At 41.2% G+C, this 12,698-nt stretch overlaps 1 protein-coding gene across 1 annotated transcript; it reads right to left on the minus strand.

Moving 5' to 3' along the window:
* Nucleotides 1-7,696: 7,696 nt before the first annotated feature.
* Nucleotides 7,697-9,165, minus strand: LOC143327850 (ubiquitin carboxyl-terminal hydrolase 3-like). Its single transcript, XM_076742414.1, has 6 exons — nucleotides 9,140-9,165; nucleotides 8,891-8,967; nucleotides 8,599-8,707; nucleotides 8,428-8,488; nucleotides 7,960-8,117; nucleotides 7,697-7,820 (listed from the first exon to the last, which is right to left on the minus strand). The coding sequence occupies exons 1-6, from the start codon at nucleotides 9,158-9,160 to the stop codon at nucleotides 7,812-7,814; spliced, it is 435 nt and encodes a 144-aa protein (XP_076598529.1). The 5' UTR covers nucleotides 9,161-9,165; the 3' UTR covers nucleotides 7,697-7,811.
* Between the last annotated feature and the right edge of the window lie 3,533 nt (nucleotides 9,166-12,698).

Raw genomic sequence — 12,698 nt, forward strand, 5'->3', positions numbered from 1 at the left:
GGAAGCCACGGAGCAGATTTACTCCCTCACCTTCTCTCTGCTCACTCTCCTTCTACTCACACTGCCCTTGGGCACTATCTCTACAACCGCCCCAATCACACACACATACACAAACCCCCTGTCACCCACCCTCCTCTTTCTCCTTGCTCCTTAACTCAGACCTTGTTATTGCTGTAAGTTATGGCAGGGACGACAGCAACTCAGTTATTCAAGGCCCATTCACATTTACGGCTGTATCATTTTATTAAACAGTTGTCCTTTGAATTTCAGACCACAAGACGAGGGAGGAATTACTGACTGTCTCACTGACTCAGAGGTGATATTGAAAAGAAGGGAAGGTGAACATCTGTTGAGCTCCATAGTCAGCTGGTAACAGCTGCATTAGACGAATGTGGACGAGGATCAGGGTGCAATATCTTCTGTAAAGTGTGTATGCAGGTTCTGACAATACAGCAGTCAGAAGGGTGTAGAGTGATGGGAGCAAAGTTGGTGGTAAAGTCATTAAAAGAAGGCTGTCCAGTGAGACAGTGTGATTTAAAGGCCTGAGAAATGTGTAGAAATGAGCTCATATGCTCTCAGTAAATCCTCTCGCTCTGCTGGGCTGCTCACAGTTTAACACAGACACACGCCTGTTTTCTTTTTCTCTGTGTACTGATTAAAAATAGCACTAATTATGTGCAACTGCAAACTGCCTACACACACAAACACACACACACACACACACACACACACACACACACACACACACACACACACACACACACACACACACACACCTCCACCCTACTCCACTCTCCTAATGTCGGTCCCATGCCACTTCCCTGCTTCCCTGTCTCCTCCTGTCAGATTTCACCTTGAATTTCTTCCGGCAACTGCAAGTATTTAACAAAATAACTTTTGTCTTTTTTTGTGTGACTGATCACACACACACACACACACACACACACACACACACACATAAATTTCAGTATCTGCTTGTTTCAATGTCTCACTGAAGCTGAGGCCTGTTTACCCTGAATGAAATGTTCAAATCCAAACATTTTATTGCTGAAACAATATATTACATGGAAAATTGTAGCAAGCCTCTCGCATTACTTAATGCACATTTTCCTGTAGTTCATGATATAGACTTTGGGATCATGGCACACCATGCATCTGTCACACTTCCTCCCAAAAGGTATTTTAGGTCTAAAGAGGTTAAGTATGGCCCTCTCACTGCAGCTAAGCTGAAGAGGGCTGAGAGTTATTACCCTGCTTGCAAAACAGACTCCGTCATAGACCATTGGGATTCTCAGAAAAACACAGGGATGAATTCCAGCTTGTGTTTTTTGATCAACCAGCAAGATTAAACTGGAGCTGATAAAGGAGAGCTATCGGAGACCAGAGAGCATTCATGGAAGCTGGATGATAAAGTTTGCCAAAGTAGGGGTTGGCACCGGGGCCTCATAGTTAAGAAAATACTGAGTTAACACAGCCTTACTAAAAAGCAGATGTTCATGTGAAACAAATTTCACATATTAATCATAGAATTTCACAAATGCAAGGCAAATGTGTTTTTCAGATTGTTTCCATTTGTAAGACGTCACATGTAAAAAAAACTTATTTGTATGCGATTATGAATGTAATAGGTAAAACTGTGCGTGTGAAACAGTATTTCACATGTGATGAATTCACATAAACACGGTGATCTTTGGATTTCTCATGTGAAATACTGCTACTGTCCTGTGAAAACCCTGTATCTCCGAAACATCGACTTGCCATGAGCTAAGAAAACCTTTGTTTTCAGCTTTGTGACACTTCATTTTCATGAGATTTAAATGGTTTATTTAACTTAAACGTGCAAAAAATGATTTTTTCTTGGTCACTTGGGGGCAGTGGGAGCAAGTTGTGAACACACACATACACCACACACACACATCATCACCTTTGACATGTGGAACAAACAGCTGCTTATTTACAGATACGAAGCATTAATATCACTGAAATTAACTTTTCCCGAGTAAAACTGTGTTTCCGTTGTTCCTGTGGAAGCAGCTACATGTTGAGCGTGAGCTGACGATGGAAGGAAAAGTGATGTTGATCTACCTGTGTGTTACATAGAGCGGAAGTCAGCAAATACCTCACTGTCATCAACACAGCGAGAGAGCCTGAAACACTTCTTAAAGTTTCCCATGCTGCACATACTAGTTGTATCCACTACGGATACTTGTGTTCTTGGAACTGAGCTGTCTCTATTCCAAAATGTGGTATTTGATTGAGTTTCAAGCAGCAAAATAAACGAGCTTTAATGTGTTTTTCTGAGTTGTTGTTGACCGTGCCCTTTGTAAGTCGACCCCATAGGCTCCTCTGTGTTGACAGCCTGCTGACAGAGACACAGAGAGCCATTCATCCCGTCTGTGAGCAGAATGTCACTTTTGTGGCTTTCCAAACTTTCAGAAAACCACAGACTTGTCAAAGGAAGCCGATTATGATTATGGTCTCCTCTTGTAAGTTCACTTGTAATTATCTTAAGTTGGTTATGTAAAGGGTGAGATGGGCTCGCCATCGGGTTTTCTGTGGTGAGCTGCAAGTGGGGTCTAGAATTACATCCAGCAATGTTTTGTGAAAAGGACTTACTTTTCAGAAACTCTTAGTTATCCGGTGAATTTGTGTAATTTCCTGGCCTGTTCTATTGTGTCTGGTTAAATCTGAAAACGATAAAACAGACAGCGCAAGACAAACTACACGCCACATCAATGCACTTTACAGTTTGGTCTGTAATTGTTTTAAAAATACATCCATCTATCATGTCTCAAACAAGTAAGTCCAGCAGGGAACTTTCTAGAGGCTACACAGACACATTGTTAGATCAGATCTGTCAAAGAATCAGATTCAAGTTCATTTGCAGATTTCTGTAGATTACTTAACCAGGTGAGTCTCATTAAGATTAAAATGTCATTGTCGAGAGAGACCTGAGGCCTGAAGAAGGCAGCATAAAAACAGTGTTACAAAGAAACGTGGGGCTGATGAAACCACAAAAAAAAAAAAAAAAAACAAGCAATACCAGGGCCAGAAGGACCAATAACTAATACCAATACATATTATCTCAAGAGCAGCTTCCAAAACATCAGGGTGTGTTGAAATAAATTTACATTACCACCAAATATTAAGCATCTACTTTCAATATGCTCCATTAAATCCATTAATCAGATGCACGTTGCACATAAGACAATAAGGATTTATTGTGAAGAAGAGTTCAGGTGCTCAGGATGTGGTCTCGCATGAGGGGGATGCATTATTTTTGGAATTGATCCTATTTACTGCTAACATCTATAGGCTTACTTTCAGGGGAATTCATCCATATGGCATCTTCCAAACCACTGTCACACGCTACGGAAAAAATAAGGCCTAATTGTGACATGCATTATCTTCCTCTAAAGAAGTAAAGATCTTGTTTTATCTAAACTGGAGATCTGCTTGTAAAAGTGCGAGCTGACTGTGGCGTAAACTCCATGTGCTGATAATTTTAGGATGCAGAACATTGTGGTGCATTTTGTCTAAAATAAGCCACCAGCCAGCCAGCCATTTGTTTTGATCACACAGCTACAGCAGAAGGAAATAGCAACAGACTTATTTATCTATCCCTCTCGAAGGCTGGAGACGAATATTGTATTTTAGCTGTTTGGCCTGTGTGCTCCGGAGCAACAGGGCCATCAGCAGAACTCGAGAAAAGCCTTTTTCCATGACCACAATTCATTATAATTATCATGCGACCTCTCCAAGCAGCCAGAGTAAATGAGCACCTGTCAGTGGGTATAAACTTTGGTTTTCCTGATGCTCCATACAGAACGACAGTATGTGACACAGGAGGACTACTTTGGTAACCAGGAACAAATAAATATATCCAAAATCTGCTAAATGCAGGATTAATGAGATGCTCATATGTGCTTATTTTAATCCCTCTTCTCTTGCAGTTGGATGTTGGTGTGATTTGACAAAATAAGAAGAGTGATAGAGATATCTGAATAAATGTAAAATGGACAAGACTACAGATATTGCAGAGTGCAGCAGACAACCCTCTTTCTGAACTGAATAGTCTGTGTCACTGAGTGGCAAGGACGATCTTCTCTTTGTCAAACTCCCTCCTAAATCACGCGCCACATCAGAGCAAGGTTGATTAACACCTGCTTTCAATTAAGTGACTTTCTCATCAAGCTCTGGTTGGAAATAGAAAAAAAGCCTCACGCCTCGTCACGTCGAAGATGTTCCTGAATTAGAAAGCTATTAAATCAGAGGAGCAGACGCACAGCGTTGCGAGGGGCGTCGTTTATCTTCATTTGAGCGGGCCCTCCATGATCATCTCCACAGGGGCGGCTAATTGAAAAAGGGCTTCAGAAATGTGATTGTTAGTGGCGATAATAATTTATTACTCTCAGCTTGTGGAGTCCTGGGAGTCATTTGTATTCATTAGTGTAAATTCAAATTATGTTTGCGATTAAAATGTGACTTTGACAGGCAGAGGGGCCTCAGACAGGGACAGGCACTGATGAGACCTTTGCTCCGGGTCACTGCCTCCCACATTCGCCTCTTAGTGAAAATGCGGCGGAAAAGCCTTCCTTGACTCACCACCATCAATCTGTGTCTGATTCAAGTTGAGACGTCAGCTATGATGGCCTCCTACTTCGGCGTGTGTGCGCTCGGAGCACATTTAGTAAGCAAATGAACCTACCGTCTGAACGACAACACCAATCAGATGCGGGATAAGACGCAGGGACAACCTAAAGAGTCATTCTTCTCTTTTCTTTTTTATTTAGCCAGTAGTCACTGTTATCAGGGAGCGCAGATTATTATTTGCCATGCCTGACTGATATTGACCAAGCTTTTCTCCAAATGTCAGGCAATGATTTCTTTGACATCGAAGAGGAGGTGGCAGCTAAGTAGGTCAGTGTCATTGTGATGAACATCAACCATGGCGGGTCACTGACTGGGCCGCTCCTCCACTTGCCCGCCTGTCACAAACCAGTGAGCCAGAGGAGGTAAAGGAGCTGAGTGCTCCTTTATTGAAGCCCGGTAAATTACTCCAATACAGGCTGTCACCACGTAAAGTGAGGAACTTTATCAGATGTACACTGCCAAGGGTCATATTTTATTGACCTGACAGGTCTCTGGCAGGGGCCTGCTGGAAAGGGTGGCAAGGCTGGAGCAAAGGCTGATGGTTAAGGGTTGTTTGTGTTGGACATGAAAATGTCAAAAATGGCAGTTTGGAGGAAAGAGCAGCTTAGATTTTTCAAAGCTTTTTTCTCTCTGCTTTCAAGTCACATGCAAATTTCAGACCTGAGTGAAAGGTTGTGTTCCTATCTGAAGAAGTGATGGTGCAGATATTTAAACTTTGCATTAAGCATGGCCAAAATCATTCCCTATTTACCAAATGATACACTATATTTACTGTCCACGACTGATTTAGGTTTGAGTATAAAATGTATGAGCAATCTAGATCTTTAAAAAATTAAGCAACAGTCACAGATGATGAGCCATAAGTCTCTGAAATCCAAATTTAATGCTCACTATAGAGCAAACAATTGAGTCGTTGGATTTCAAACAAAGCCCATTTTTCACATTTCTGGATAAACCTCTATCACACTAAGAATGCTACTTAATGTGGCTCATATAATTATAGCCATCATGGCTGCATGATTATTTTTCAGTGGATGACAGTAATTACATTACAGTGCCTTTTTCAGGCTCCCCTGAGATTTCTGTTAAAGGAAAAAAATCATACTTCACCAGCTATTAGCAGTAATCAATCTGATGTTTCACACTGGTTTGACCAGCTTTGAGAAGCTGTGATGATGTTCCAGGTTTTTCAATAAACCTTTAAAAAGCTGTGTGTTGAAGGTCCAATATGGAGGACTTAGTGGGATCTAGCAGTGAGACTTCAGTACAATCCTCAAGCTCAAAATAAGCGGAAATATGATTCTTATTCTCAGGTGATTATACACTAATGAAAACATAATTATGGATATAAAATTCCATTTCTGTCAATGGATCCCCCTGAATCCCACACACTGGACCTTAAGGGTCTCAGATCAGTGTATGTACGCAACAACTCGCTATGATTCATTGTTGGTCTAAGGCATCCTCCTCCAACAGGGGGACGAGAGAGGGGCCCCTCCTAAAGCTCTGCGGCATGAAAACAGATTTCCCCTCTCAATTACGCATGAATCACACACTTTAAAACGTCATACATCTCAACGCAAACATGGGAAACATGCAAACACACACACGCACACAAACACACATATGCCTGTGGAAAATCCCGGAGTTTCCTTTTGACCCTGGTCCATACTTGACATGGGGACAGGAGCACAAGCTGACATCAATGGAGCTTTTCTCTTAGGTGGAGGGAAACCTCATACACACACATACACACAACGTGCACGGTAACACATTCACAGGGCAACCCCCTTACATACTCCCACGCTCCAGCCCTCTGTAAATGTCAGACCTTGGGAGAGAGGGTTTATCTTGGAGCAGCATGGTATTTTTACACCTTTCATTACTGCCTCTTTCTCTCTCTCTAACTCTCTCTCACACACACACACACACACACACACACTCTGCCCATCCAGTGAAGGGCAAACCCTGGCCCTACCTCACAGGGCATAACACAAACAAAACCAAAGCACTTGAACATTTATATTCTGAGACATCCGTTTATGTCTTTGCAAAGTTCAACCAAAAAGCGTCATTGTAGCATCTAATGGGTGACACTACTTGAAAGCCTGAAAGATGAAAAACAGTTTCATGTCACAATGTCGCAATGTCAAGCTTCATGATTCTGTTTTATTGGGTTAGTCCTTCAATTTATATTGTTGTGAGTTCTAACATACTTTTTGTTTTCCATTTAAGGTTCATATTGCACACTGTTGTTCCACATTTGGTGTGTCTCTCATTTGTTATCTGTGTCTGTACAGCTTTTTTCTGCTTGTACCATATCATACCATACCAAACACCTTATCTGGATGCACCGCTTGAAGAGAGTGTATATTTTGTGAATGGTTGGACTTTCCTTCACTGAAAGGTACCTTTTCCTTGTCTGGGCGACTACATATAGTTTAATAAAATAATTCAATAATACTAATGCTGAAACTAAATAGAATGTTGAAAATCTAAAAAATCTAATATATTTATTCTAGTTATATAAAATATGGGATAGATAATGTTTGATATAATACAATATTAAAATACTAATGCCAAAAAGGAAACAGAATATGTAACATGTAAAAAATATTTATTTGCATTATTTTACGTACAAACAGATATTGTTCCAGAGAGCAAGCCAAAGCTTCTGTGATTGTGGCAACTGTGGCAAGGAAAAACTCCCCTTCAGAGGAAGAAACCTTGGGAGGAACCAGGCTCTCTGGGGTGGCCCATCCCCCTGAGGGCAGGGGACCAGCTGCTGTTCCTGGCCATGGGACATGCTCATCACCCATCTTCTGTCTTCATCCATCCTCTGCTGTACGTGGTCCTGATCCATCCTCTGCTGGACGTGGTCTTTATCCATCCTCTGCTGGATGTGGTCTTTATCCATCCTCTGCTGGACGTGGTCTTTATCCAGCCTCTGCTGGACGTGGTCTTTATCCATCCTCTGCTGGACGTGGTCTTTATCCATCCTCTGCTGGGTGTGCTGGTAGACCATCTCAGACCTCCATGTTCATCTCCACCCTGTAGCAAGGATGACACAGAGAGAAACAGCACTTACCTTTTAACACCCCGGGGTTGGTCCTTTGAAGTCCTTCATGTTCAGAATCTTGAGAGCTCATTTACTGAGTTCAGTCCAGCTAAAACAGAAACACACTTACAGTAAGATCAATGTTTTTTGGTCTTTTTTGAAGAACATCAGTGTTTGTGTTGTGTCTCTCTCACATTTCCTTCACGTGTTTCACGTCAGTGCACATGTGCGTGGTGTTTTCCACTTACGTGTCTTTTGTAAAAGAGGATGTAGGAGCTTTGAATCCGCTGCTCACACGCAGAAGCACCCGTTGTTTCAGTGACCCGAGCATCATTGTACGTGAACCAGCGGTCATTCGGGTCCGTCTCTCCAACATTTCGATCCAGGCCGTCAGAGATGTAGTGTCCTAAAAGGAGAGGAGTCATTGTTAGGTGGGCTGTCACAAGACTCAGTGGATGGGATGTACATTAACTGATACCAGAAAACACTGATTCGGTGCAAATAAAAGTAATAAAAGGTTCATATTTGTGTCTGACTTTCTAAATGAAAAAAAAAAACAGGTGCATAAAATAAAATGTTTACAACTTGTATATTCATACAGTGACTGACAACAACGGCAGCTAATAGCAGAATATAAGAGAGCTGTTGGTAAACAAAGAAAAAATATTTCTACTTATGTTTAATGTGAGTAGAAGTAAAATAATATATTATCATACCACTATCTGTCCTGGAGCCATGATGACTGATGACACTGACCAAACTGTAGCAGCCACCACCCTGAGACAGAGCACAGATATCAGAGTTAGTACACACATGTTGACTTGCATCCACAGTCTGGTGATTTATTTATTTATTTATTGCTATCAGGTCATTCAGTGTTTCCTTACCTGGTTAGAGGATATCACGAGGTCTCTGCAGAGGGCCACGGGCTGATGGACCTTTTGGAACTGGTACATCTCCGTGAACCTGAAGCGCTTCAGGTGCAGAATGAGCACTCTGTATACAGAAAGAAGACATATGAGCACCAGGTGATCGAGAAAAAATAATAAATATGGCACTACTAACTCTTCCTATTTCAGTTCCTTCTGAGGGTCAGTGGAGCCCAGTTTGACACCACTGGATTGACCAGTATCATCACTGTGCATTGTGGTCAGGAATGATGGATGTGATGTTACTTACTTTGGCAGGTTCACAAATGATGAGCGCTGGCTTGACGTGGTGGCACCACACTCACAGAGATACACCAACTCCTCCTCCTGCAGAACAGCACAGAACACACATGTTTTCACTTCCATACTGGATTTACATGCACAACAGCAAGACAACTACATAAGCAGTGGTGCTGGGATTGAAGTGTGTTTTCTACATCGTATTATCACATTATATCAGTCGGTTGTAACGGGAATAACGAGGAGACGTGTTTCATACCTTCTGGTAATCCTGGAGCATGTCCATCACTGTTCCACATCCAGGTGACAGGTTCAGGGACAGGTTTGTAAAGTCCTCCTGTCTGATGGATTCTGTACCACAGCTACACATTCAAAAGACAACAGAGTGATAAAACAGCTGCAGAGGTCATGACAAGACTTTCAGTCCCATTCAGTGATGTGACCTAGTTGAATATCTAAACATCTTCTTACTGTTTGCATAATTGCGGGTTGATACGTCTGATAGTTTTGAATTTTTTTAAACAAATTTTGAGAGATGAGTGCCAGGCAGCGGTCACTGATAGAAATGTTTACTCCGCCTTGACATGCTGGCAGACAAGTACATTTACTCCAGTACCTTACTTATGTACAAATGTGAGGTACTTTGAGTATTTTCTTCTCATGCTACCTCATACTTCTACCCCACTACAGTTCAAAGAGCAATATTGTACTTTCTACTTCACTACATTTATTTGACAGCTTTAGTTACTAGTTACTTTACACATTTAGATGTTTACATATAAAACACATGGAGATAAAAATGATGCTTTGTTCTAAAATAAACATGTGTACCTAACAATACATACATTAAGAGCTGAAATGACTAATATTTTCATAATTCTTTAAGTTATTTTTCATGTAAAAACTACTTGCAGTCCAATATAAAATAGTTAAAAATCAGCTCCACCTCAACCAACCACAGAAGTAAAATCCTTCTTTGACATTAGTCATAATAATCTAATGATATAAATTAGTATTACAGTTTTCTGCATTGAGTACTTTTATTTTTGATACATTAAGTAAATTTTCTTGATTACACTTAGATGCTTTTACCTAAGAAACAATTTCAATGCAGGACTTTTACTTAAAACTGAGTATTTTTACAGCGTGGTATTAGTACTTTTACTTCAGCAAAGGATCTGAATACTTCCTCCACCATTGCACATGAATGTGTGTGACTGTGTAGTCATACCTCTTGCAGGTCCTGGTGCTCTGCATCTTAAACATCAGGAGGTCTTCCACTGGACATATGTAGGTCATACCCATGCTGGCTGCTTTCGCCTGAAGCTTCGTGCCCAAAGATCTGATCTGGTCCAGCACGGTGGTGAGGAACTCATGAGCATCCTGCAGATATACACACACAATCATACAAAGAGGTTTATACACAGAGGAGAAGCTGTCAGGAAATGGTGACACGACAAACCATAAAACCAGCTTACGTACTTTCTGTTGGAAATCAGCAAACTCTGGATTCCAGACGGAGACCACCTCTCTGAAGTTCATGAGGAGTCTCAATTTATGAAGAAACTCAGTGGAGAAGTGGGATTCTTCTATCCTCATAAATGATCTGGAGAGGGAGACAAAATGGTTAGAGGCTTGGTCTCTATTGTTGTTGTTCACGGTATAACTTGAGAAAAAAAATGAGTGGTTGTTAGTTAAGGGTGCTGTACCTAATGAGTGCAGCCTCAGGGAGCAAACTCCAAACCTGCTCCTGAGAACTGATGGCTGTAACAAAGTCCTCCAGTGTCAGGAGGCTCTGCAGGCAGGAGTTCATATAGCAGAAGTTTAACGGGTTGGGAAACCTGAAACACAAACAGGTCAAACACATCTCAGTATCATTGATCCTGGTTTACTTTGATGGACATGTGTATCTACAGTGTGTGTGTGTGTGTGCATATGCAGATGTACTTACCCAAGACTGGTAAAACTCCTGGGCTTTACAGCGGTATCTTTTTTCTTCTTCCTTTTTTCAGCTGGAAGGGGCAGGGGGCTGTTCTTCTCCTTTGGGATCTCTTCTTGAGTCACTGGTACAACCTGCCAGAAATGATATTGGGGTAAGGAAACACTCATACAAAGACACACTCATCAACTCATAAATGTCTGTTTCATGTTGAGTGCTGCACTTAGTGCCACACATACATACCTTCCCCGACCTCCAAAACCTCTTTGTCTTTTTCTGTGACTTGGTGGTTTTGTCACATGAAGTCTTTCCCAGAAGCCAACCAAAGAGTCGATACCTCCACGGGATGCTTTCAGACTTCTTGCTGTCGGCATCAGGAGCTTCTGGGACAGAGACACTGTTGATAAAGAGAAATACAGTTGATTTTTCTGTTGTGCAATCATGCTCAAAATATATAAGAAATTATTGAGAGGGATCATCTTAAGGAATCATTCACTGGCTAGCCTGGGGTGAATTTAGGCGTGTAGTGCTTGCAGCAGGTTTTAAGTCTTTCAGGATGAGTCCTGAAAGATGAGTCCCCTATTCAGTCATTTTCAGGCTCACTGGCTGATAGCACTAATAAAACCAGAAGCATTTCCATCTGCAATACTTATTGAGAGTTGCTGCTGCAAAATTTTACCACATCACAACTGAGTCACTGTCATGTGTGACAGGGGACAGGTCCAGCTGTCCAGTCTCAGCTGTGCCACTAACAGGAGCAGGGGAAAGGTTTGTGTTTCCTGACACTGTACACACACATGGTTTGTGTGAAATCATCCACCAAACTGAACAAAGAAGCTAATCAGCTGGACCATGTGTAGTAGATTGAATTTTTAAAAAAAATGTAAAAACATTTTGTTTGTTAACACACTGTGTATCGTATTTGGTTACTGTAATGTTAATTTATCAGTTTATGTCGCTCTATTTTGAAGGAGTTGTTTTATGTTGAAGGAGCTAAAGCATCCTGTGGGGGACGATGCGTTGCTAGTCTCGTTAAATGAGCTAAATGAGAGACGCAACGTGTCGTAGTCTCTTTAATACTATCCGCCCCTTTACAGGTAAGAAAGTGTTCAAAAGCACCGTTGTGATTTCAGATAGTTTATCTATATTCTTAAGCTTATGTAAATGATAATTACATGCAGCGGAAGTTGTTAGAAAGTTACTTAGCAAAGTGAGGCTAGCCGTCTTCTGTTAGCTAGCTAGCGCCCTCTGTATGACGCGATATTGGCTGAGCTACGTTCAGCTAAGGCGGGAGACCGAGCGGTTGTCCCCGAAGATAGTGTTATAATGTGTGTTATTTACTATTTCATTTATATGCTGAAACAGTAGACAACCGCAGTTTAATGCTGATGTCTTGCTGCAGTCATTTCAGAGTTTGGAGATTAGTGTGAAAATATAGTAAAATATATAAATATTAATATAGTAAAATGTAACATGCAGTTGAAGAGTTGGGACAACACTGATAGCAGTTATGGATTTCCTTACCTCCTTTGAGAGTCGTGTGTCTGTCTCTTCTCAAGTGGTGCAACAGAAGACTTTTTTGATTTCTGTACAGAAAAAATAAACAGGATGAAAAGTGATGAAACAAAAAGTATTCACACAGCAGACATAAACTGGCTTCACAGAAAGTATCTACTGAACTGTGAAGCTGAAATAAGGGCATGTTAACAAAATGTGTAGTATATCTAGAGGACAAACCTTTCCACAAAAGCAAAATAAACCACGCATCATTGTAACTTTGTAATACTTCTCTCGATCGATGTCAATGATGCCTCAAACTGACTGGAAACTCTGCTGTTTGGCCTTATATAGACTGTCCCTTGATCTAGTTCCAGTTCTA

Source organism: Chaetodon auriga, chromosome 11 (genome assembly GCF_051107435.1).
Source record: "Chaetodon auriga isolate fChaAug3 chromosome 11, fChaAug3.hap1, whole genome shotgun sequence".
In the NCBI taxonomy this organism is placed as follows: Eukaryota; Metazoa; Chordata; class Actinopteri; order Chaetodontiformes; family Chaetodontidae; genus Chaetodon; species Chaetodon auriga.